This window comes from Ipomoea triloba, chromosome 5 (assembly GCF_003576645.1).
Source record: "Ipomoea triloba cultivar NCNSP0323 chromosome 5, ASM357664v1".
Taxonomy (NCBI): Eukaryota; Viridiplantae; Streptophyta; class Magnoliopsida; order Solanales; family Convolvulaceae; genus Ipomoea; species Ipomoea triloba.
Window position 1 is genome coordinate 29,271,101 of NC_044920.1, and position 24,573 is coordinate 29,295,673.

The 24,573-nt window shown below is 36.4% G+C and overlaps 5 protein-coding genes and 1 non-coding gene across 8 annotated transcripts in view; 1 reads left to right on the forward strand and 5 right to left on the reverse strand.

Annotated features, from left to right (window-relative positions):
- LOC116019702 overlaps nt 1–1,381 on the reverse strand; it is a 2,457-nt gene extending 1,076 nt beyond the window's left edge. Inside the window, exons 1-3 of one of the 2 annotated variants that reach the window (XM_031259999.1) lie at nt 1,279–1,381; nt 430–543; nt 16–209 (exon numbers count right to left, since the gene is read on the reverse strand). In XM_031259999.1, the coding sequence (XP_031115859.1) occupies nt 81–209; nt 430–543; nt 1,279–1,296 (261 nt within the window). In that variant the 5' untranslated portion in view covers nt 1,297–1,381 and the 3' untranslated portion in view covers nt 16–80. Of the gene's footprint in view, nt 1–8; nt 210–429; nt 544–1,278 lie in introns of both variants that reach the window. The other variant, XM_031259998.1, reaches the window with a different exon arrangement.
- Nucleotides 1,382–1,402: 21 nt separating this feature from the next.
- On the forward strand, nt 1,403–1,476 carry TRNAI-AAU. Its single transcript has one exon. It is a non-coding gene; the product is annotated as a tRNA-Ile (tRNA).
- A 138-nt stretch (nt 1,477–1,614) lies between these two features.
- On the reverse strand, nt 1,615–8,135 carry LOC116019964 (histidine kinase 1-like). The gene is made up of 14 exons (XM_031260372.1): nt 7,975–8,135; nt 7,227–7,546; nt 6,731–6,973; nt 5,828–6,619; nt 5,504–5,751; nt 4,829–4,988; nt 4,611–4,737; nt 4,390–4,479; nt 4,007–4,192; nt 3,824–3,893; nt 3,610–3,652; nt 3,295–3,435; nt 2,143–3,195; nt 1,615–2,054 (listed from the first exon to the last, which is right to left on the reverse strand). The coding sequence occupies exons 2-14, from the start codon at nt 7,473–7,475 to the stop codon at nt 1,839–1,841; spliced, it is 3,618 nt and encodes a 1,205-aa protein (XP_031116232.1). The 5' UTR covers nt 7,476–7,546; nt 7,975–8,135; the 3' UTR covers nt 1,615–1,838.
- Nucleotides 8,136–11,843: 3,708 nt separating this feature from the next.
- LOC116018709 (protein EARLY-RESPONSIVE TO DEHYDRATION 7, chloroplastic-like) lies at nt 11,844–15,595 on the reverse strand. Its single transcript, XM_031258675.1, has 4 exons — nt 14,592–15,595; nt 13,302–13,468; nt 12,411–12,495; nt 11,844–12,216 (listed from the first exon to the last, which is right to left on the reverse strand). Exons 1-4 carry the CDS (start codon nt 15,548–15,550, stop codon nt 12,033–12,035), a joined length of 1,395 nt encoding a protein of 464 aa, XP_031114535.1. The 5' UTR covers nt 15,551–15,595; the 3' UTR covers nt 11,844–12,032.
- A 698-nt stretch (nt 15,596–16,293) lies between these two features.
- On the reverse strand, nt 16,294–20,443 carry LOC116021208 (26S proteasome non-ATPase regulatory subunit 4 homolog). Its single transcript, XM_031261821.1, has 11 exons — nt 20,276–20,443; nt 20,065–20,178; nt 19,783–19,888; nt 19,544–19,658; nt 19,263–19,472; nt 18,867–19,176; nt 18,644–18,767; nt 17,785–17,888; nt 17,596–17,664; nt 16,832–16,910; nt 16,294–16,712 (listed from the first exon to the last, which is right to left on the reverse strand). Exons 1-10 carry the CDS (start codon nt 20,285–20,287, stop codon nt 16,854–16,856), a joined length of 1,221 nt encoding a protein of 406 aa, XP_031117681.1. The 5' UTR covers nt 20,288–20,443; the 3' UTR covers nt 16,294–16,712; nt 16,832–16,853.
- A 1,541-nt stretch (nt 20,444–21,984) lies between these two features.
- On the reverse strand, nt 21,985–23,608 carry LOC116020887 (thiosulfate sulfurtransferase 16, chloroplastic-like). Of its 2 annotated transcripts, XM_031261454.1 has the most exons (6): nt 23,442–23,608; nt 23,196–23,282; nt 22,900–22,976; nt 22,695–22,765; nt 22,390–22,443; nt 21,985–22,238 (listed from the first exon to the last, which is right to left on the reverse strand). In XM_031261454.1, exons 1-6 carry the CDS (start codon nt 23,456–23,458, stop codon nt 22,146–22,148), a joined length of 399 nt encoding a protein of 132 aa, XP_031117314.1. In that variant the 5' UTR covers nt 23,459–23,608; the 3' UTR covers nt 21,985–22,145. The 2 variants fall into 2 exon arrangements, with proteins under 2 accessions (XP_031117314.1, XP_031117312.1); XM_031261452.1 differs by lacking the exon at nt 23,442–23,608 and having other exon boundaries at nt 23,196–23,435.
- Between the last annotated feature and the right edge of the window lie 965 nt (nt 23,609–24,573).

The window sequence follows — 24,573 nt, forward strand, 5'->3', positions numbered from 1 at the left end:
AGGTGGGGGGGGGGGTCAAAGAAGAGTGCTAAGAACCAGATTGGTACTTTGAAACAAAGATGAGGATACTGTTTTCCAGTCTAGAGACCCCGGAAACTATCGGTTTTATCAAGTCTGGAAGTCCCCGAGCTTGAAGATTCCCCCATTATGTCGGGAGAAGACGCTACACGGGTCTCCCTCTTCAAAGTTGTTGGCAAGCCTGAAACCTCCTGCAGAATGTTCAAAGGTATTCACAGAGTTACTTCTCTCTGGCATACTGAAAGCAAACTCAGTAATTGCTCGAGACAAGGGGGAATATGCCTAATAGTTCCTTTTTTCACCTAATTCTCTGATGAGTACTTGAAATTAAGAAAAACAAATCACGCTGTGTATTTAATCATCACATGTAAAAAGTGTTTTTTTTAAGAATTGATGATCTTATGGTGTTACCTTCATCAAGTGCATCCTTAAGTCACAAGGCCGGACTTGATTCCCAATACAGGCCATGACAAACCTTGAATATTGAAACAATACATCTGCAGCAGCTTGTTTCTTTTCTTCACTCTGCAATTAACGTAAAGATAATAACAAGCAGGAATACAAGGTACAAATCATGTTTGAAGCACTTTATATGCATATTAATAAAACGCCTACTCGTCTAGAATCTGGTACCCCTCTCAATGGATAAAAATAAATAGAGATATCAAGCACCATTTCTATGTTAAAAAGTTGTCAATCCTTGACTGAGTAGTATTCATACAATCATACCATTCTTCCAAGCTAACAATTTATTCAATCCCAAGAAATACTACTCTGTACAAATTAGATTGAAATCTTGCTCACTTGGACTAGAGATGCAGTGATCCTTCTAATAAATATAAGGAATGTTAATTTATAGCCCTAACATTGTATCCAATTTACTAACCGAAAATAACAAGACAAGCAACTCAATCTTCTGGTAAAATCAGTAACCATATCACATCCCTTTTAATCATGCGATGAAGTCATACACACGAGTGAATAATAATACAACACAAGCTTCAAATCAATGGGGCAAAAATTGATCACTTTGTGACATAACAGTGCAAAATCCGATTTCAAATAATAAAAATTTCAGAAAATTTCTTAAACACAACAAATTGGCTCCAGAATATTGGCTTTATAAGAAGAAACGACACAGGCTTTTGAAGCGGTAATCAGGAACAACCGCTTAGGTTTCCAATTAAGCAAATACGGAGTGATATCAAAGCTGAAAAGCAGAGAAACCGTTGAAGAGAATAGGTTAAATTGCCGGCATACCTCGTAGTCGTCTTTCATGGCTGAATCTCAAATTTCTTCCTCGATTCTTCCGGGTAAAGATTGCGTATTTATACTCGTTAAATATTGAAATTATATGCATTATTTGACAAACTCCCAATCAACTGGCCTATTAGCTCAGTTGGTTAGAGCGTCGTGCTAATAACGCGAAGGTCGCAGGTTCGAGACCTGCATGGGCCAAAATTTTGGTTTTGTTCATTTTCAGTACGCTAAATGTTCATTTTAAGTATACTGAAAGTTCTTTTTTAAGATAGTATACAAAGTAACATAAAGACATATTCTGAGGACAAGATTAATGCAGTTCAACACAAAGACTAGTATGCAAGAAATCATTTTGATACATCTTTTGTATTAGCCGTCAAAGGGAGAAAAAATTTACACAAATATACAAAGGTGTGTTACATTGGCTGCTATAGCTCACAAAATGTTTTACATGATGTTCTGCAGAACAGCATAAGGCTAGCTAGCTAACTAGTTTTGTTGTTTTGTTTATTTTGTTTTCCTTTTTCCCTCTGTAGCTCTTTCTTTTTTACATTTAACAGTCAGTTTTTTCTCGTTGTTAATGAAAGGATAGTGGAGACCATTAGCTTGCTGTCAATGGGCTTTGTTAAATAAGCATCCATTCCTACCTCCAGGCACTTTGCTTCATCCGACGACATTGCATGAGCTGTCAATGCCACGATAGGAATGTGCGTTCCAGTTTCCATTTCTGATCTTCTAATGGCTTTTGTTGCTTCATAGCCATCCATCTTTGGCATCTATAAGAAAAGGTTTTAGTTTGTTAATCACTTTGTTGTTCCATTTGATATGATAGCAGCCTCGAAAAGTAATCGTTATTTTACTTACTTGGCAATCCATCAGGATCAAGTCATAAGGTGGAGAGCAGAATCCTTCGGTTGGTGAGGTTGGGGAGGTGTCGTCTTCCTGGGAGGATCCGTTTGGACCGTTTTTGCAGAATTTGAGAGCATCCACGGCCTGTTGTCCATCTCCAACAACCACAACCGTAGCTCCCATTTTTTCCAGCATTATGGTTGCGACTCTCTGAAGTACCGGTGTATCTTCAGCAAGTAGGATTCGCAGACCTGACAGGGATTTTTGTTCGTTCGCTGTTTTACTAGAGCTGACAGTGGTTAATTCCACACGACGAGTGCTTCCCGAGTGTTCTTCTGATCTGTTCCTTTTTTCTCTTCTATCATCCTCCCTTGAAGCATCATCTTCTCCCAGATTTGGTTGAGTGATGTCGACAAAGTAGTTGTTAAGTGTGGCATAGATCGAGGAAGAAGATACATTCCGGAAATGCTTGTTGGGCTTCTCTTCAGCAAGGAATGTCCTCACAGGTCTAACATTCCCAGTTTCTGACTTGTCAGAATCATCAGGGCTAGTGAGGCATGAGTGGCTGGCATCGATTTCGTGATGGCATTCATGCATATTTACTTGTATAGCTGTATTTTCTGCAGATTGCAACTCGAGATTTTTATCTTTTGTGAATGCAGCTTCCAAAATCTGAATCATTTTGCCTTTATAGAGTGGTCTGTTTACCATCATCAGATGCCCTCTTTTTCGCAGCTCGGATTTGATGGAATTGGAAGTGTCATGGTAAAGAACCCAAGCAAACTTTGCTCTCTCACTGTACTTATCCAGAAAATTTAGCTGCTCCTTCCAAATATTCGTGCTCAAGTTAAGAAGGCCAATGTCAATAACTACAATCAAAAGTGTCGAGCTATTATCGCTAAAACGTTCACATCCAGAATCTTGCACGCTATTTTTGGATCCGAAAACCCCCTGAAGCATCTGTGTTAGCTCATTCCAGTCTGCTGCTTCACAGGTATGTAGCCCGTTTTTCTCTAACCATTTGGACATGATTAGCCTACCCATTCTGCCATTAAGTGCAAGCAACACCTGCACTTATCAAAAGAAAAGTGTTTCTCCAACATGCCAATTTTTTGCGAGAATTTATCTGCATAAACACAGGTAGGATGCAGAAATGTTTTTACTCACAGTCGTCGTCTGCTCTGCTAAAGTTGGATGGCTATGCTGCTCTGCACCATCAGTGGGAGCGTTGAGTAACAGGTAAAGCCGCATCAGAGTTCCCGGCCCATTTTTTTTCACGACTTTGATCTCACCGCCCATTTTGTTCACCTGTCAAAACCTTTCTCTCCATTAGAAAGCGTTAACTACAAAGAGACTCAACGAGGTAGATGCAGTAGGTTTGGTTTGCTGTTAACTCCCATTTTCATCCTCGTTTTCCTGTTAGAGAAAGTTACCAAATATGTTTTCATATTTGCAATGGAATAATTGGAGCTCACGACTCACCAGGGAACGTACTATGCATAGGCCAAGACCAGTGCCACCATGCCTGCATAGAGATGATATAATAGAATCAGATGCATGAAGTGTTTTGCTCGAACTACTAACATAAATTAACAATCTAACGAAGGGCAGTCGAATACTAAGTTGGCACCGAGCACTTTCATCCATTCAATAAACAGTTTTCATATGGGAGTATAGAGATGTATAAACTACTTACAATCGAGTTGTTGAGGGATCAGCTTGCTCAAAGTTTTCAAACACAGATTCCCATTTGTTTGGATCAATTCCTAGATAAGAATATAAGATGGGAAGTTAGTATATAGTAGTGAAAGCTGTATATCTCCTATGTCAAGATTCAAGAATTCCCTTGTATATTTTGTTTACAGTTTATAATTTATACCACAACCAGTGTCCTCGACTTCAAACCAAAGAACTGTTTTGCTATCTTTCTTGAAGGGTCGTCTTTCTGCTCGCTTCAACTTCACTTTAGGTACAGACCAAGAATCCTTCTGGTTGAAGAAAAAGTTCCGGCTGTTTGTGAGATCATTCAGGCTCTCACACCATCCCCGCAGAATAATATATCCAGCTGAAAGGCATTTGAGAATGATCGAAATGTAAATTTCAAATGAAGAAGCATTGAGCATTGCTAAGCCAAAAACTGTTAAGATCTATTATTCTTGTTTCCATCTTGAAACAATAGACACATTTAGGTAATGTAATTTCTAAATCCAATCAGCAAAACTAGATAGAAATTCAAATTTATCAATGGCGAAGCACGCTTACAAGTAGTGAACTTCAGAGAATTGCTGATTAGGTTTGCAAATATTTGAACAACCCTTCCCGAGTCTCCTTTGACTAGTTTTGGCATCTCATCTGAGAAGAAAAAATAGAGTAAATATTGTCCATTGAGAACTAAGAAAGCAGAACAGCAGTTGAACATTTCATTTGCCAGGCTTTGCTTCTCTTTTGCATTTACTATAGATCTAGTGAGAAAGTAATTGTACCAGAGAGATCTAGAACAGTCTCCACATTGTGGTTAATGCATTGGACAGAGAACATGTCAATGAGACCTTCAAGTTCACGAGTCAAGTCAAATTCCGTCTCTTCCAGCACTAGCTTTCCAGATTCGACCTGCATCAGAGCCAACCAATAACATACATATGACGTCTCAGTTGTCTCTTACTCTCTTCTCCTGACAATGGAACATTTGTCCAAATCTCACCTTACTGATATCCAGAATATTGTTCAGAAGCCGAAGTAAAGCAGTGGAACATTTGCGAATTTGAGTAATTGTTGCATATTGCTCATTTGTTAGGCAATCGTCATATATAAGAATGTCCAGCAAGCCAATCACTGCAGCCATAGGTGTTCGTAATTCATGACTGAAAAAATAAAAACATGAAGTAACTCCAGAAACATGCAACTTTAAGATCATCGAAGATACAAATTTTAGCTGAAAAGGGAAGACTGATATCAAAGAAAGCAATACTTCTGTGTTAAGAGTCACTGAAGTAGACTAGTATAAAGAACGAATCATAGAACATTGTTATATCTCTACGACACACAAAGATACATAATGCATACAGATGAAGCAAAAGGAAGTTCAGATTATAACTATGAAATTGCTTAAATGGATTTCTTCAATAATAGATCTCCTTATTTTGATTTATGACCACCATAAGTTACCAGCAAATGGAATCATAAATTTGAAATACGAAAACAAATCTCCAACTAAGAACAACTGCGTCAGACTTATAGAAGTAGCATTATGTTTCAATCTTTTAATGGAAGTTCTCATGTTATGGGTGTCAAGTCAGGAAACACAATCCAGGACCATAACTATCCACATATAATTTATCCTATTAGATTGTTAAATGACCTTGACTTTGATGCTTACCTCATGTTTGCTAAAAACTGGCTTTTGTAGTTGCTTGATGCCTCTGCCTTCCTTCTTGCATCTAACTGTTTTATCAATTCTGCTCTCAGTTTCATTTCCTTTGATACTCCATTTGTTAATATGAATATGCAGACACACCCAATGAATAGGATGCATATAGATGCAGATATCAATATCACAAATGTTTTGAAAGCTCTCTCATCAACCTTTCCCATTATATACTTTCTTGGAATAATTATAACTCCCACCTGCAAAGAATTGCTTATTAAAATTTCTTTAGCTGTCTAAACTGCAAATTATAAATGCTTTGGAGTCTGGATTTACCATAGGAAGTCTCTTTAAGTTGAGGAAAAAAGAGTCAATATAGTACATCTGATCTCCAAGCTTGGCATTCTCTATATGAACTTCATTACTAGGGGGAAACTTGTTCCCATATTCTTTCTGCAGGCACTGAGCGCCAGCTTTTATTACAGGGTCTTCAGAATCAACAGCCATTATCAGCTCGGGCCGTGTGGTTGAATTCCTCAAGAGAGGAGTACTTGTGGAAGTAGCAAGTAACCAACCCTCTTGAGATGTTAAATAAATATGTCCACTATGGAATTCCACAATTTCTTTCATGAATTGGCCAACACTATAAAGAGCTGTAGTAACTCCCACAACAGCAACTATGCTTTCATTGGATGCATCCCAAACCGGAAGTGCAGAAGAAAGCAGCGGCGAATCACTGAACTTGCTTACCGCTACATGCCATGTCGCTGCACCATCAGGCACTTGCGAAATCCCTGCAATATTGATTAACTCATCTGGTGGAATTTGACTTTTTCTTCCAACCCTGACACCTGTCAGAGGATCCAGAGTTTCTCTGTACCAAATTGCTGTCGTGTTGTTGTGTATAGATTGGTCGTTCCACCCTTGACGAGATGTCAACATACTGACATCGTACGTTCCACTTATTGAGTAATTGGAAAGATCAGAGTATATGTAGAATGTATTGTTACTTCTGTGGTCTCTGTGGAAAGCCTGGACAAAACCATTTTTGTAACTGATGGTTATCGAATTCAGAGCCTTCCGGCTGGCAAATAATGCCCATGTTACATCCCTCATGACTTCATATAGCTGTTCAGAGTGGAGATTTGAAAGAAAATCAATGACATTAAACTTGAAATATCTTACCTAACTAATCTGAAGTATTAAAAAAATTAGGCAAGGAAAAGAAGGTGCAACAACCTCAGCTTGCTGTGCTTGATTTACAGGCTTGCTATATCGTCTGATTACATATTCTGACAATTTAACCTGAGCAGTTGCTATTTCGACAGTAGAATTGAGGATGTTCCACATTCGCAAAATAGGCCTCTGAAGTAGCTCATGTCGAAGCCCAAATGCCAATGTGTTCAATGACCTGGTTGTGTAAACTCTGGTAAAATGCCATGTTAGTAAGGTTAGCAATCCAATCAAAATTGCTAGCATGACCTGCAAAACCAATTTACCAAAAAAAAAAAAAAACAGAATTTAAGACAATAATACATAAGTTCACACTATGAGATATTGAGATTGGCAATTGAGAATGACATTTTCTAATTTCCAAAGATGGAAAATGGAGTACATGTACCTGCAAGTTTTCAGAGGAAGATGGATAAGAGATAAGATGTGCAGACACAAGAATGTACTATGAAATCACATTAAAACATGAGTGCAGACTTGAGAAACATCATCTTTCACATACCATGATAGCGAGGCGAACCACAAAAACGCTATAGTATGAAGATAAACAAAGGGTACTTGCATCCTGAAATTCTTCCTCTTCTACATCCCTACTGAAATTTCTCTGGCTACTAGGAGATTGGTTGCTTGTGCAAAACATCCCAGAGCTAAACATCCTGCACAAAATTCTCTCAAGGAATGATCCCTTTGGTGTGATAGAAGGCGATAAGGATTCAGAGCTGACAGGACTTGTATTGGATCCAACAGCCATTCCTCATATTATTCCCAACAGTAAAGCAAGATATGGTTATGCACTTATGCGGTAGAAAGCTGGGCAGGAAGCTGAAGTACAGAAAAGATAAAAGGGCCAATGGGGTTAGAGTTTTATACTGCATCTAGTGATTTGTCACTGTCAAGAAGGCATATTTGTTTGTGGTGTACAATAGTGGCAACTATAGTGGTTATTCCTCATCCACACTTTGTGTCAATCTTTTTTTTTATGACGAGAAAACTCACAGCCACTATTTGATGTGTGCACTAGGTAAATTTTACTGGGAAAAAACCACAAGAAACTAAACAACCTAAGTTGTCATAACTGACCTACTCAAACCAAAAAGGCCAATAGGCCGTCCAGTTGGGAATCAAACTTGTAACCTTGTAATTATCAACTTGACTGGGATTTCCTCACTTTTAAGTCAATCTTGAATTGTTTATCCCTCAAATGATACAGTAAAAATGCACCAAAATTATAGAGGTAGAAAGAAATTTACCTGTTCTCCTGCAATAATCATGGGAATGGTCTGTATTGTTGTCATCATCAGTTAAACATAGCATGAGGAAGTTCTCAGAGGTCTTTATCCAAACACCTTTTACTCAGGTACTATCACTGGTTGAGTTCTTGTCATTGACCCATCATTACAAAATTTATAGGGACACGGAATTCCTAGCTTCATCAAGGGCCACCACTGTCCCTGTAACTCGCCTAGACAACGAAAACATGTTGACTTTTAGGCCCATGACAGATTGACAGGACAGTACCTGAAAGCTGTAATAACTGGATATGGAGGTATATATATAATTAAAAAGTATTTTTATCGAATAACATTTTACTTTTATTCTCTTTTTACTCTATTGTTTTACCTGCAAGCATAAAATGTACCGACTGTCTTATAAAAAATGGAATCATAATTTTTAATTTTATTTTCTGATCAAAACCCAATAAGATGAAGACATATATTCAGAGTGATATTTTGTAAAAGTATAGTAATGTTTTTTTATTTTTAGCTGATTCCAATTCAGTGGCAGCAAAGATAGTGCAGCACAAGAAATATATTTTTCAAGAACGGAATTGGACACTTGGACAACCAGAGGATTTGCGAGATTGTGATTTTGGGAACATCAAACGTGGCCAAACAGAAGAAGAACAAATTAAAAAGATGACATGCCCTAGCAAAGTGTAGGTGACAAATTAAACCGATAGACCATTTTTAGGAGGGTAAAAAGTAAAAACTTGTTGATAAAAATAAATTGAACAATTTTTAATTGAATTATAATGCACAAAAGTTTTACTTAAATGTGTATGAAATTGTAATATAGTGTGTAGGGATGATTACGCTTCGGTTCGTATCATACAGTTCGAATCGAATCGTGCACTATTGGAACCGGTTCCGATTCCAAATTGAAAAAAAAAAATTAAAAAGAATTAATTTATTTATTATTTGATTAAAATTTAATTATTATTTAATAGACGTGTTCAAATTGACATGCAGCTTAAAGTGGATAGCTTTTATAGAAAAATCTTAAACAAGTGAAATTGCCACCTTAATTAGTACAAATACACAAACGTAGCAAGATTGAAGATTATCATATACTCCGTATATGACTAATCATTTCATTTGCCATTATTATAAAGTGGAATCCAAATAATTCACCAATTACTCAAATTTCATAAATTCTAAAAAATATAATTCATAACATTTTATTACCCATAATTAATTTAACTCAAGTTTTTTTTTTTAAAGCAACGAGGGAAAACAAAATAATATCCGAGGATGTGCATTATTGGATAAACCTGCCTTGTGAATTGTGATCTTAACTAACAAAAGACCACAATAAGATAAACTAACTTAGGTTGTCAATAGCTCAAACTGAGAAGCTTAATGGACCGTTCTCGCTGAAAGTCGAACTTGTAATGTTATGGTTATCAAGTTAAACATTGCCAAATCCAAATTAAAATGGACTCTAGTTTTGAATTGAATACCATATATACATTACCGAGCACGCTTCGAAACTTTATTAAAGAAAATTTGCAACTTGACACGTTTGGAGAATTGGAGTATATCCTAACAGATATGAAAGCCACGCCAAGGCGAGGTAACGGTGAATAGAGGGGCGGCTATTAAGAAATAGCAACTAAGGGCGGGGCTTAATAATGCAAGAGATGGAGTTGCCCGGGGTGCACGGTCCACGTACAATAAGAGCACTGTGAATGCTTTATTACTTTTTTTTTGTAGCCCAAGGTTTCTATCGTGGAACACAGATTAATTTCTTGCTGAATTGTAGACACCTCTATTGGTGGGACAATTGGTCTGAAAATTTAAGGTTACTCCACACTTAAAGTCAATGATCGAACCCTTGGCATCTGATTAAGGATGGATGAATCTCTTCCGCTCAATCGCACCTCATTATTAGTTGAGTATGTAGCTAGTTGTGGCTGCCCATCCTCTAGAAATCAGAATTAGTGAGTCCACTTCATATGCATCCATAAAGTGTGATTCATTCAGTCATAGTAATAAAAACCCCCCACTTGTTAGTTGCCACCCAACCACTGGATTGTTTATGCATAAATGCCCGCCCACACGGATTGTTTTTATGTGCAAAATCAGCCATTTCCACTACGCCATGGTTACTGCTTGCTAAAGTAATGCACCAATACATCACCACTGGGCTGTGCGGCTGTGCCTAGCTCTCCGATCCATTTCCATCTTCTAGTCATTTCTTAATGCCAAACAAATAACATTACTTTTTAATTTGTTCATCGAATACGACATATAGAGTAGTAACTAACAATAATAGTTTAGGAACAAATATGCACATAATAACACCATATATTAAATATGGACGGTCCAATAGAAAATAATATTTTTATCTCATAAATTTTATTCACTCAATAAGTCTTATTTGATGAAATTTTGTAGGATTTGATTTTTTACCAGAAGGACCGGGGGAAAGGGGGTTGAGAAAGGAAAAGTATTATATGTTATTTAACAAAAGATTCTGGATGGTACTAAGTGTTGGAGTTTTAAATCAGAATCATCTAAAACTAGTGGAGCTTTAGTTTTCAACATTAATGGAGGCGGAGGTGTTTGATTTGATATTTGGGAAGTTTAATAAACTGGCCTCTTGCCAGCTGGAAGCTAAGCTAATGCCATTATATAAATAGAAAGGGAAACATTAACCAAACAAATGTAAGTGAGTTGGTCGGTGCACACCACTACATTTTTTTTTCAAGAGGGGCATAAATTTTTTGTATAAAATAAGCATGCCACACCATACCATACATACCTTATCTTTCGATTCTTATTTTATTTCATTTTCTTTTGTTACTGATGTAGTAAATACGGGCGGTATAACTACGAAGTATGGGACTCGGATCCTAAGTCTGGTCTGCTCGTTGGTTTAGTATGTAGGACTCAGAGTACGTGACAGTGAATTAGAAGTTCTCGAGCCTTTCCTTAACTTCTCTGTCTAGCCAAAAGAGAGGGGACAAGTTCTGGCCTGGCGGCATGCGGCATGTGTTGCACGTGGAGTCCATGCACAGGCCCAGACCGGGGCCCAAAGGGGACCTGCCCACGTGCCGCGATGTTCTTGAGGGTACCATCTGCCATTGTCGGAATCAGACCGGTAGGTTGGCCCCGACCTGAGTAGGCCGGGGGCACGTTGACTACCAAAATTCTCTAGACAAGCACTCGGACACGGTGCTCAGTAGTGAAGAGGTCGGTGGTGATCTGCTCGGGTCTGGACAGGCACAACTAGGGCTGCTTGACCCGAGGTGACTCAGACCCGATCACCGACCTCGTGCAAGTCCCGAGGAATAATCCTTATCAGTTACATTTGGTGGGTACCCAAGACAGAATCAAAAACATTAAAAATCCGTTTATTAACTGAAAATTTTCTACTGGAGAATTAGAGAATAGAAACCAAAACTTTTCACTCTTAATACCAAGTTTAGTTCTCAACTTTGGAGATAAAATCCATCAATCAGTTCATGTATTATCCATTCTCGTTTTCTCATATTTGACGGAAAATGATCGCTAACCCCATACAATTCCAAGCAACCAATCAACTCACAAGTTAGAAAGTGATGGTTACAAAAAGCCTTAACAATTTGGATGAGTAGCAAAAAGGCAAAACCTTAGGGGGTGTAATGCCAAGCAAAACGATGGAATTGGTCTTCAGAGAAAGTGATGTTTACCCAACTAAAGACTCTGTATTATAAATTGCCACCTACTGGTTGGTATGTTTATGTATGTTGGATTCTTGACTAGGTTAAGGTAGGGTAATGGCCAACTGGTTTATATATTTTGAGTGCTTTTTCTATGGGAAGGAGGTGAATCCTAATCCAGAAGAGTTCTGAAGATGGCTTAAAGATAACTCTCACTACTAAGACCATAAAAAAAAGATGAGTTTCACAAAGGATTTAAAAACTAATCTGCAAACAAGGATTTCTCATCAATACAATAATGTTTTCAGAAATCTGACACAGGGTTCACAAGTTGAGATTTGGGAACAGCTATATTTTAAGAAGTCATAGCAGTAGTAGAGGACCTTACGATTTCTTGGGACTGTTCTTAGCCTTAATCTCAGCTGCAGCTTTAGCTAGAGATGTGGGTTTCAGAGCACTTTTAGGGTTTAATGCTTTTCTGAGTTTGAAAACAGTCCATGCAGTTGCCATGGCATGCCCTGCAGCTTCAAGTCCTTCACTTGTCGCCTTAGCTGCCTCGTCTCCGTACCTATAAAACCCAAATGCTCCTCTAAGTTCATGTTTAACTATCATAACATGTATTTCAGCTCTTTCAACTCTTCACAACAAATTTGAACAGAAAAGCTGTCTAGTCTGGTATGTGTTTTTGTGTTTGTAGGTATAGTTGTTATTCTAACAAGTTGCTATAATAATCTGCAAAAACAAAGTAACAGGAAAGCTTACTTGTGAGAGACTAGTCCAGTTGTTACAGTGGATGATGTAGACATAACATTCTTTCCAGCTACCTCAACAGCATCACAAATTCTGCCTGTTAACAACAAATTTCACATTATAGTTAAACTCATATTATTAAGAAAGTTGCAGGTTTGAATAACTGAAGACAAATTGAATATGTATGTATGAACCAGCAGACAGAATGTAAGTCCAAAAAGTATTTCTCTATATAGAGTCCTAACTGAAACAAGATAAATATCAAACCCTATTCTAATCACAATCATGGACCTGCGATTGGGTGGGAGCTGGCAATATAAAGGTATGGTTTATTGGTTTACATCTACTTATTTTTCATAATGCAACATATAAAGATTTTTCTTCCATAATAGTTCATATGAAGTCCCCATTGTAACGAGGTGAATCAACACTTCAGTTACACTTGAAATTTTGGTTAGTCTTTGCTTCCATGCTGGAAAGAGACCTATATTTTCATTTTCAAGAAATCCACTGCTAAAAAGATGAAGTGTACGGATGCTTTAACATTCCATTACAAACAAACAAGTGACTTGTCAACACTAGCTGCTATGGAACCCCCAGATACATGCATAGGTTAAAGTTAATTGGATCATGAAATATTATGCATCAAGAATCAACTGATCACCTTATCGGCTTATCCTAACTCCACAAAAAGTGAATGCAAAAAGAAACGAGGAAAATGCAGGGAATTCTAAGTAATGATTGTAGATGAATAATTACAGTGGATAGGTAAAAGGAGGGAAATTCATGGATCTTTATGTAATCAACTAAAACTTTCTATACTAAGCAGGAGGTAAAAAAATCATGATTATGCAGAAGAAATAGAACCAGCATTTGAAATAAAAGCAGAGATCTTTGACATACTAAATCCATCCAGTGTGGCGAGTACCATTTCCCCGGGCAAGAGGCCAAGGAACTTCTTTCCTACTGAGGAGTTTGCAACAGAGCTGGTAAAAAATCCCGAAACCTTAACAACTCCTGAAAGGACCCCAGTTGCTACTTTCTCAGTCATCCTTGTCACCCTTTTAACCCTTTGAAAACAACCAAACAAACACCACATAAATTCAATATAAATTTCTCCGGTTATAATTTACACCAACTCATCAAAGCCTCCAGAATATAAATATTCAATCCTAGATACAGTGGCAAAAATAAACCAAAGTAAAAGATTTATCATCTCCTGCAAGGTCGAGAATGCAAGACATGTTTTTTTTTACATTTCTGGATAAGCAACACTTGTAACACCAATTCTGAGTTAGTTCTTGCTCATATCATCGGTCTAATTGAATTAACAAAATATCATATACAACTCCCAAGATTTATAGGCAAAGCCTTTCTACTCATTTACAGAAATCAGTTATTAACACCCATGATAATGATAACATAAACATATCATTACTTGTTCTTATTCTTAAATTACAAATGACACCATTACTCTATTATAATACTAACAACCGGAGTTGTTTCCATACATAGAATGGTAACAGGTTAGCACACAGCAAACAGATTTAGGGAGCTGATATTTCTTGCTCTAGTAAATAGACATCTAAATCAACATGTTCAGACCTTAACAAAGATAAGCTAATTTGAAAAGCAGAAGATGGAAAATTGGCCAGGTTTGACATAGTTAGCTTATTAGCCAATTTTGGCTTATTTGACCATTATTAGCTATTTGACTTGGTTAAACAACAAATATAAGTGTTTGATTAATTAGCTTTTTGTAACAGCCTAAAATTCAAAAAGCTAATCAAAACAGCTTTTTTGATCAGCTTTTTTAGAAAGTCATTTTGTCATGTAATCAGTTATAAGCTAACAACCAATTTACCAAACATCTTTCAACAATAAGCTAATGCTATTAACTAGTAAAACCCACTAACCCAATCAACCCTATTTACCAAACACCCCCAACATCCAAACTCCTATTTCATTTATAGCAACAAAACTTTTCATCCTTTCTTCCCACTCTCTCCCATTTCGAATATCCGTCTTAGAGCTTAAACATTAACAATTTGCCTTAACTTGGATGAGAAAAATGAACCACAAGTGAAAGACAGCTTGAGCACTATACATAAATGGTATAGAAGCATATATAGAATTGCAAATAGAAAAACAGGCACACCAAATTAAAAGTCTGGGAAAGCAGATAAGCCAAACCTCCGGATCCTTTTCATGGTCTCAGGACTAACCTCAGCCTTGGAACCAGAGGTCATCCTCTTCCTCAGAACCTCATCCCCCGACTTCAAATTGTCAACGGTAACATCCCCGCACCACAAAATCCCCTTTATCAGCTTCCCTGACCCGGAAGCCATCAATCTCGCTGCAGAGCTACTGTAATCCTCCACATTGGGCGCCAATGTGGTCCAATAAGCGGCGCATCGCCCTTCCAAAATCTCCTTCTTCTTCTCCGACTTCAAGTCGGCCGGGGACACCTCCTTCGCCACCGGCCCTCCCATCACTACGGACGCGGTTTCCTCCACCTTATGAACCGAAAAGCTGCTGCAATTGTCCAAAATTGTATCCAGATCTTTGATCAAATTATCCTGGCCTTTGGAAGCAATTGTTAGTCCATAGTTTAACACGTCGTTTCCCATATCCTTTTGTTTTTCCTCGCGTTTCCCTTCCTTCTTCCCCTTGCTTTTTTCTTCATCACTCGAATCTGAATCATCGTCCACATTCGGAAATTTAAACGAGAAGAAGTAATGCGAATTGTCGAGCTTTACGGAGGCTAGGTCCTTGGTTAACGGCCACTGGATCTCGTCTGCAACCCTAGCGAAGACTGCGACGGTGTTATCTCCTTGCCGGATACTGACTAGTGCCAAGTCGCCGGTGGCGAGCTCGACGGAGTACTGCTTATCGATCAAGTGGAGGATCGCGCCGGGAACAATGAGGAGGGTTTCTTCAACCGCCTCCGGAGGGGCAGATGGGGAATGTTGATAATATCCATGGACAGTTTCGTAATTTTCTGGAAATAGGTTCTCCACATCTTTCATGTCAACGACGGGGTACATTGGGGCCCGGCTCGCCGCCGAAGATGAGGAATGGAACGGATTTTCAAAATCCGGGTCGACAACTTGCGGGTAAATCGGACTCCGGGTCGGATCATTAGAAGCCATTGGAGAGAAAATTTTAGGGCTTTGAAAACTTTCTGCTCAGATACTTAAGTACATAAGTTGACGAAGAAGAAGAGTGAAAGGAAGGATATGGTGACGTGTTTTCGAAGGAAGATAAAGTTGACGTGGCGAGACGCGGGTTGGGCAGCGTTGAAATTAAATAACTGTCGGGAGTTTCCCGCGCAGTACCGGTAAGAGTGCAAACTGCAAAGCTAATTTATTTAAGGAACACATGATAAAATATTTATACTTTTTTTTTTTTTTTTTACAATTCTAGTTGTAAAAATATAATCGAGAAAGGAATATTATCATGATGTGCTTCAATGACTGAAAATGCAATCAATCATATAAATGTAAATTAGAGATAAAATAAGGATAAAATAGATGAATTACTTAAACTATAGATGCATTACTTTTTGTTTAATATTTTTATTTAAGAAAGATTTTTATATGTACAATGTTAAGCTAAAGGAGCTTTCACCATATTGTTGTGAGGTTACATTTATACGGTTGAGCTCTTAGAAGGATTTTTCATTTTATTTGCATTTTATTCTCAAGATTCCAAAAATAAATATTTTCCACCGTCCACACGCGCTTCGAGGATTGAACACAAGATCAAGAACTAGTAAATAGTTTCCTAACGGAGAATTCTCCAATGCAATGAATATCAAATTTGTTCTTATTTTAGTTGTTTGATATTCAATAATAGTTGAAATTAAAAATCAAAACTCAATTTGTAAAATCACTATAATCGAATGATGATCTAATTCCACCAAGCATAAAGTACAATGTGTGGCATTTCTACATTCAATATTGTATAAGCTTCCAAATCTACTCTTTGCATTCCTAAGTAACCAACAGTACAAAACCAGAGAAATTCACTAAAACGAAGGCGATGCAAATAGCAATCATATTTTCTGTTAGTGCATGTAATTGGAACTGTCCCAACACCTACTAGATAAAAACCACTTTTCATAAGGTATTGAAACTGAATTGGAACACATTCAAACATTCAATTCACCTCCCACTAGGACTAGGAGGTATAACAGTGACAGCTACATGCCTACATTCATTATCCACAGTCCTTTTGATAAGAACATAACTTCCACCAACATGCAGTGCTGTTTGATCCCAGTTTATGTTTATCAACTTGTGATTTGTGAACCTGAAGGATGAGCAAATGCCAAAGAATACAATGGATAGTGAGAATTCATAAAAATGAATTTTCTTTTGCGCTGAATTCAGACTCATTAAGGAAACATCCCAGCATTTTGAAAACAATACCTCAACAGACATAAAAATCCCATCATTTTTTCTCCTCCTCTTTTGGATCCTTGTCCTCCTCCTCCTCCTTCTCCTGGGACTAATTAGGCAAAATAAAAAATTGTAAGTTCATTTTAACTTGTAGGAAAACTAGTAGTTTAAGAAAATTCAGTTGTGACATTGATTTATTGATGCCATCTAAAGAAGCAAAAGCAATTCCTAATAAGCAAGGGTAATATTGTAAAGAATTGACCGACTTTGCAGGTAAGCTCTGCATAATATAATATTCCTTCACTGTGTAGGCTTAATGGTCCAACATGCATTACAGTCAATAGACAATTCCAATGGATTAGATTAACAAGTTACCACATGATGAATTGGTAACAGCAAAAACAGCCGAAGTTAATGAACAAACACCTAAATTTGGCTCTGTATGATAGTGTATGCCTTTGGATGGGGAGCAAGATTTGTGTGCTTCAATGCAATAATGACATCATCATTAGTTTCATTTCTGATTCCCCTAATTCAATTTATTGTAATATTTATCATTTTCATCCCAAAGTACACAAGAAACGAAATAGGTAGATCTATATCTATCACCCTGAAATGTACTGCTACTGCAATCTACCAAATATAACAAGTCAGTAATTAAAACTAGATCTTGCTCATAACTAGAATTTCCTGATCATAGAGATAATTAAGTAGCAGGGACAGAGACAAAGAAAGGCGAAAGGGTAGGGCCTGTGTGCACTTCTAATCTAACTAGTTATTCTGAAGGGACTCACCTCAGACTGACCCTGCATGGAAGCTAATAGATCTTTAACTGATGGATCATTGGGGTCAACACCTGGAAGCTGTGCATAAAGGGAGTCATGCGAGCCATCAGCACCATATCATGCATATCCATTAAGATAAGAACATAAAGTTTGATATTAAACGAAGAAACAAAAATGCTTTGATATCTAAATACTTACTGAAGCAAGAATAGATGACACAAAAGATTGGTCAGCCAACAACTTGCTCATATCAGTTGGAGTCGCCTGGTCTTTTGTACTGTCTTGCACAGACAATTGAAGGGCTGCAAGAATCACCAGGATAAGAACATAAAAATACAAGCTACAACTATGATAAAATGTTTATTTCAATGACCACATTCAAAATATTCTAAAAGGTTGTAGCTTTTCCAAATAATTTAAGAAGCTTAGCAGAGATGACTTGTAGAAAGTTGTGTGTCAAGTAGAAAGTTTAGACTACAGAGTTCCAATTCATTCTTAAGGAGTTAAAGTATTACTGGCTTATGAAATATTACCTGCCACACAAAAATCATATATGAATGAGACCAAAGTGGAGTAAATAAATTAGAACTTTGCCCTTAATAAAATTAGGCGAAGAAGAGTTTGTTCAGCCTTCCCGTCAATATTATTAAACAAAAGACGGATAACTACACAGGCACCTTCAAAAAAATCTATGTTATTATCTTAGAGAATGCCAGCAGCAACTGAGCAACCCATTTGAATTTGAAAAAAAAAAAAAACAAAAAAACAAAAAACAAAAAAAAAAAAAAACAAATATTGTTTCTAAAGAAGACACATGAAAAGGCTCTGCGAAGAGGAAGAAAATCCCTGTTACTCATATAAGTGTTATGTGACTATGTCTTTCAATAAGTTTCCAAGATAAAATCCTAGGATGACAAACTCAGATCCCAAAATGTGCAAGGCACACAAGCCTCCATGCATGCATGCAAATGGATAGACCCATAAAAAAAAATAAATAAATAAAAATAAAAAAATCAAACAAAGACAACTTATCCAACATTCCAATGTGATAACTTACCAAGTGCCAAATCTTGATCTTCAGAAGCTGCTTCTGGCATGTCAGCATCTCTTATGGTAATGTTAGTGGTACAATCATCCATGGACATTGCAAGTGCTTGTTGTAATAAGGCATTTTCATCATCCTAGAAGACATCCAAGAAAACCTGGGTGTTAATAATAATCATCCCAGAGAAGTGAAAATTGTCATTTCTTATATTCTTGAATGATACAGAGGTTCACACCATAGGATCAGCTGCCTTGTTTTCGGATTCAGATGTTCCAGCTGCAGCATTTTCAGTCATGGTCACATCTTGGGAAGCACCCTGATTTTCTCCTTTTTCTTGTTTTGCAGCTTCTTCTGAAGCCTTTTTTGCAGCTGCTTCCTGCCTTGCCCTTTCTTCTTCCATTGAAACTCGAAGTGCAAGGGCAAGTTCAGGATCCAGGTTAGGATCTACACCAAATTCAAAGCCAGATACTCCACCAGCTGCAGCCGCTGCAGCTGCTGCAGCAAATCCACTTCCACCCTCACCGTCACCAGTAAATATAGGAGTACTACCAAGTAAAGAACAAAAGTATGATTTAGCATTCAATTCTAATTTGGAATTGAAATATTAAAATTTACCAAATCAGATAGCAACCTTATTAACACGTCTGAAAGAGCATTAGGACCAGGAGGAACATGAACAATGTGACTGCTATCATTGTTGTTTACAGTGGCAACTAGTGCCTCAAGCTTCTCAGTTTTCCCTTCATCTTCTTCACCAAAGTTTACAACATCCAGAGATACACTGTTCTTTTTTAACTTTTTCCCAATCATCTCCAATACCTTCTTGTCATATGTGACAGGACTGAAAAGACATAATATAGATATGAAAAAACCCAAGATAGGAATTATACACAACAATTCAGAAATATTCACCTCCCGGCAAAAACAATAATCCTTTGTTGTTGCTTTTTGTTTTGGCGATGCTTGAGGGCCAACTGAGCTACCTGAATTCCAGCTGCCAAATTCATTTCACCTCCTATTTCCAGTCCTGAATATTGCAAGATCAAAGACAATAACCATAATGATTGGAGAATAAGCGAATGTCAAATAAAATGAGGCGGAGGGAGTATCTAAATTTGTCCATGTGTATACAAGTTTTAAGTAAAGCTAACCGTGCATGCAAGCTAAGATCTTCCCGAGATCACTGGTAGGAGTTACTAAAACGCGAACCCCTTTGCCAGCCATCGTCAATACCCCAACCGTATTCTCCGGATTAGCCTATACAATTATAGGGAGTGCATAATTAACACAAAAAGGAAATTGGAAAAAATAAATAAATAAATTTGCAGAGCCAGGCAAAATGAAGGTGAGTATTCAACTTTCATCTGAAACCAAACCATTGCAACGACGCTACAATTGTGAACTAAGAAAATTAAGTAAACAAACAAACAAACCTGAGTTTTTGCCCCACAGATGAGATTAACGGCGTCAGCCTGAGCTTGAAATCTACTGGGCGAGTAATCTCCATTTCGCATCCACTCCGAATTGTCGATGCAGATCATCGTTGCCTGATAAAAAATTAAAGAAAAAAAAAAGACGAAAATACGATGAGAAAAATGAACCCTAATTTTATTAAAACTGTACAACCGCGAGCTGAAACAGTACCTCGAGCACCATGTTTACAGAATTAACGCGAAATAGAGTTTAAAGGATCGCGTGATTGAATCGCAGAGCGCCTGTTTTGTATTCCGTATATGTTTCCTCCTTTGCACGCCAGAAGGAATTCCGGTTTCCTTTATGATGAGGTCACTTTCTGGAAAACTGAAGAAAATACTACTGTGTAAGATTTGTTAAACGGTTCAAACTTCCAACTATCGGGCCGGGTTAAGCATATAACTAATTCATCTCTCCCATCAAAATTGTCTTCAAAATGCCTACCAAATTTTATATGCTTCAATAAATTTATTATCTAAAATATTATTTAAATAAAATTATAAATAATAAATATCTAATCTAATTTATAAAAACCAATAAGAATCGATGAAGGTTGGTACAATTTATTTATGTCCGTTTTTATTACTATTTTTCATACATTATGCTATAAAATATGGTACTATATAAATTTTTTGGCAAAAATACATCTATCATTATATCATCATGCATCCATCATAATTTATATCTTTTCTTATATTATTTAATGGTGATCATATATGTAAACATTATGCATTGTAGTAATATAATAAATAAATTTGATTTCATTTAAATTTTAATTAGTAAATATTAGTTAGTTATTCTTTATGTTTATATTTGTATGTTTTTTGAGTTGTACATTGCTCTACAAATATTATTATTTTTATGCTTATTGAAACTATTTATCAATTTGGTGGGAATGGTTAGCACATGATGCATGTGTTTTTCTCCATGCAATTAATATACCTAGCGAGATGAATTCACTCGGTTAAATGTATTTGTGTGTTGAGTGTATAATATGGGCACAATGGCTCGGGTAAATGAGACCGAAAGTCAGAGGTTTCCGAGCTCGCAAAGTTAGAGAGAATGAGCCCTCAAGGCCCCTTGCACAGGCGCTTTGCGATGTATTTATAACAAAATTGAAGGTGACATATACCCAGGAGTCGACATGTGCACCATGTGTCTCACATGCACTAGATGGTCTCGAGGCGAGCAGCGGGTATCTGAGCAACTAGGAATTGGGTTCAAGTAATTGTCAAGTTGTTAGGCTCGGGACCGAGGTCAGCTACCTCAAGTCAGTGCCGAGCATATAGCCGTAGGAGTAGGAGTAGAAGCTCTTTGAGCCTATATAAGCCATAATCTTCATGTGGGTCTATCCATATCCACTCAAGTGTGACCATGTCGGGAGAGGTTCCTCCTAGCTCGGTTAGTCGGATCCAATTAAGTTTTTTGGCGTAAAGATCGGTGTACCGGGGTATATTCCCTATCAACACCATTAATGAACTTCCTTAAGTCACCACAAGATATTATATTCCTAATTCTTTTAAGTAAATAAAACATTTATTTCTAAACAATATAATTGTTGTTTTTTTATATTTTAATAGGAATATATTATTGATGATAAAGGATATCAAGATAGATCAGGATATATGGTACCTTATCCAAAAATAAGGTATCATCATTCTCGTCAATTTGAACAAGAGTTGCCAACTAATGCTCAAGGCATCCAGTTCGTGCACACTCTTCTCTTCATAATTGTATTGAGAGATCATTTTGAATGAATACTAAAAAAGATATAGAAAATACTTAATAAAATGCCACAATTTAGTAGAGATACCCAAATTAATGTTATTATGGCTACATTTGCGCGCATTACAAAATTACATCGGAAAAAACTCATAAGATGATATATTTAAAATAGAGTCGCATGTTAATTAATTAAAAATAGTCACGAGTTATAAATACATACATACATAAAGTTACAATAGAGAGAATAATATGATTTATATAAACTATATTATACATAAGATTGCGATGAAAAGATCAGAATGAGTGATGAAAATAATTAAAGCTCCGTTTTGTTTGGGTAGTGGACGGGTAAACCCTTCTTCACCCACGCATCATATCCTCCTTCCATGTTACACACATGCTTGAATTCCTGCATGCTCAATTTAATTTAATTATATATCACATCAGTTATTCATTTAGGAGAATTGAAATTCACTCCAAGACGACCATATAAATATCAGTATGTTACTACTTACCACTTCTATCATAAATTATTCGTGAATTGTATGGAACAAGCTTACCTCATTACGAAGATCTTTAGTTGCATGCATAGACCTTACACCACTTTTGCACCCCTACGTATATTAAATGTATAGACTAAGACTTAACAACAACACCAATAATGAAATTTTTAATTTGTATCGATAGAAAATTTTTCATATGACTTATCCATTAATCATTCATTAATTAATAAAAATAAATTATTTTTATGATCAATTATCAATTAACGGTCAGACGAGGATTTCCTTACTATAAAAGACTGCAAAAAAATCATAATTACACGAGGGGGAGGGGAAGGGAAAGTGTGAAATGTGTGGAAACTCACCACAACAAGCTTTTCTTCCTTGCCTATTGCTGACAAAACTTGATTCATGAATTTTGGATTCTTCACCCTACCTGGTAATTGGTAAAAGATCATTTTTAAAGAGAGAGAGAAAAGAACGATTCAATCATTTATAGATTTAAAAAAATAAAAAACAAAAAAAACAAAAACCAAAAAACACTCTAATGAATAAACAGCCAAACAGCACCTAGTGATTTGTTGATGATCATATAAGGTATGTTCAAAGCGTTCTTCACATGCCCTTCCTTAAATTCTTCTTCTGTCCTGCCATATTTCCCCAAATCACAACGCTTTAAAACCCGAAATTAAATGCTATAATAAAAATCTTCTATCAGTACCGAAGTCTTTTGTGCTATATATACATACAACTATCCATATATAATATATATTCTCCCAAAGATTGATAGTATATATGACTATACCCGATAAAAAGAGACACTAATACGATCATCATGCTAGTTATTAAAAAAAATATGAAAGTACCTGACATCAAGATAGCGATGGCCTCTAGTTAGGAGATCTTGAGCAGCATGAACATCAACGTTATCGATTCTTAATCCTGCTTCTGAACTACAAAACAGAGCCACCAGAAGAGCGACCCCAGAAATCCAAGAAACACCCATTATATTTTTTAGTGTAATGTATAAAACTAAAGATTTACTTCTTTTGTATCTATTAACAACTCGATCTCCAGAAATATAATAATCTTTGTAGACGTTTGTACTATACCTTAGCAAGCAAGCCATTGGAATTGAGCAGGATTGTGTATATATAGTGGGGATAGCGAGAAAGTCCGATCCAATCCGGGGATGGAATTATATTCCCGTTGGCTGTGTTGATTGGTTTGTGAAGGAATTAGCTACAGAGAAAAGTAGAGATGCGAAGGGAAAACCAGCTGAATTGCAAGTAATGTTAGCTAGCTGGTTGCCTGTTTTATACGTACTATGGTCATAAGGTCATTGCCCATTGGAGCAGTTTTTTATTTTAAAAATTCTTACCTTTTTTTTTTAGAAAACAGCCACATTTTCAGTCACAACTGCCTTGTTTTCAGTCAACATTATTAATTTCATTGAAGTTAGATTACAAATATATTACTTTAACCGTTGATTATATATCATAACATAACTATTTTTTCATATGAGGGAAATATATAACTCAAAAGATAATTCAAACATATATAACTCAAAAGATACATAATGCTGAACCTACCAACAGTCACTATATTAAAAATACGGAGATCCAGTTAAAATGATGAGTTGTCATGTGTAATATAATTATTCAAATTTAGCTTCCCAATCATAATATTAATATTAATATTTATTACATTAAAAAGATTCAATAGGTTTGAAGTGGGAAAGAAAATAAACCACTTTGTGAAATGACACACTACCTAATTTCACACTTTGTTATATATTTGTTCACCAATCAAGGTACACTTTCCTAGTCGTTCACAATCATCTCATTCTAGTTAGGGTAATACCCAATTACCCACTATAATTAAATTGGGAATATATATATATATATATATATATATTTGGGTACAGCTTATGCCCCCAGTATTTTTTTAAAAAAAAATAAAAATAAAATATTTTGAGTATATTAAATGATTGATAAAAAATTATATATCACCCCGCAAGACTTAACTCAATGATTCAGTGATCACTCTGAAAATTTTAACTCAATACTTTAAAAGAAAAAAGCCCTCATTTTTAATCTTATGCCTCCCTCCCTCTTCTAAATTGATACGACTGTAATTCGCCTAAATGATAGGTCACATATTTAAATAGTAGTGGAGATTGATTGTTTGTGCTTCAATATGTTGAGAAAATGAGTTAGTAATATTAAGAAAATTAGCAATTTT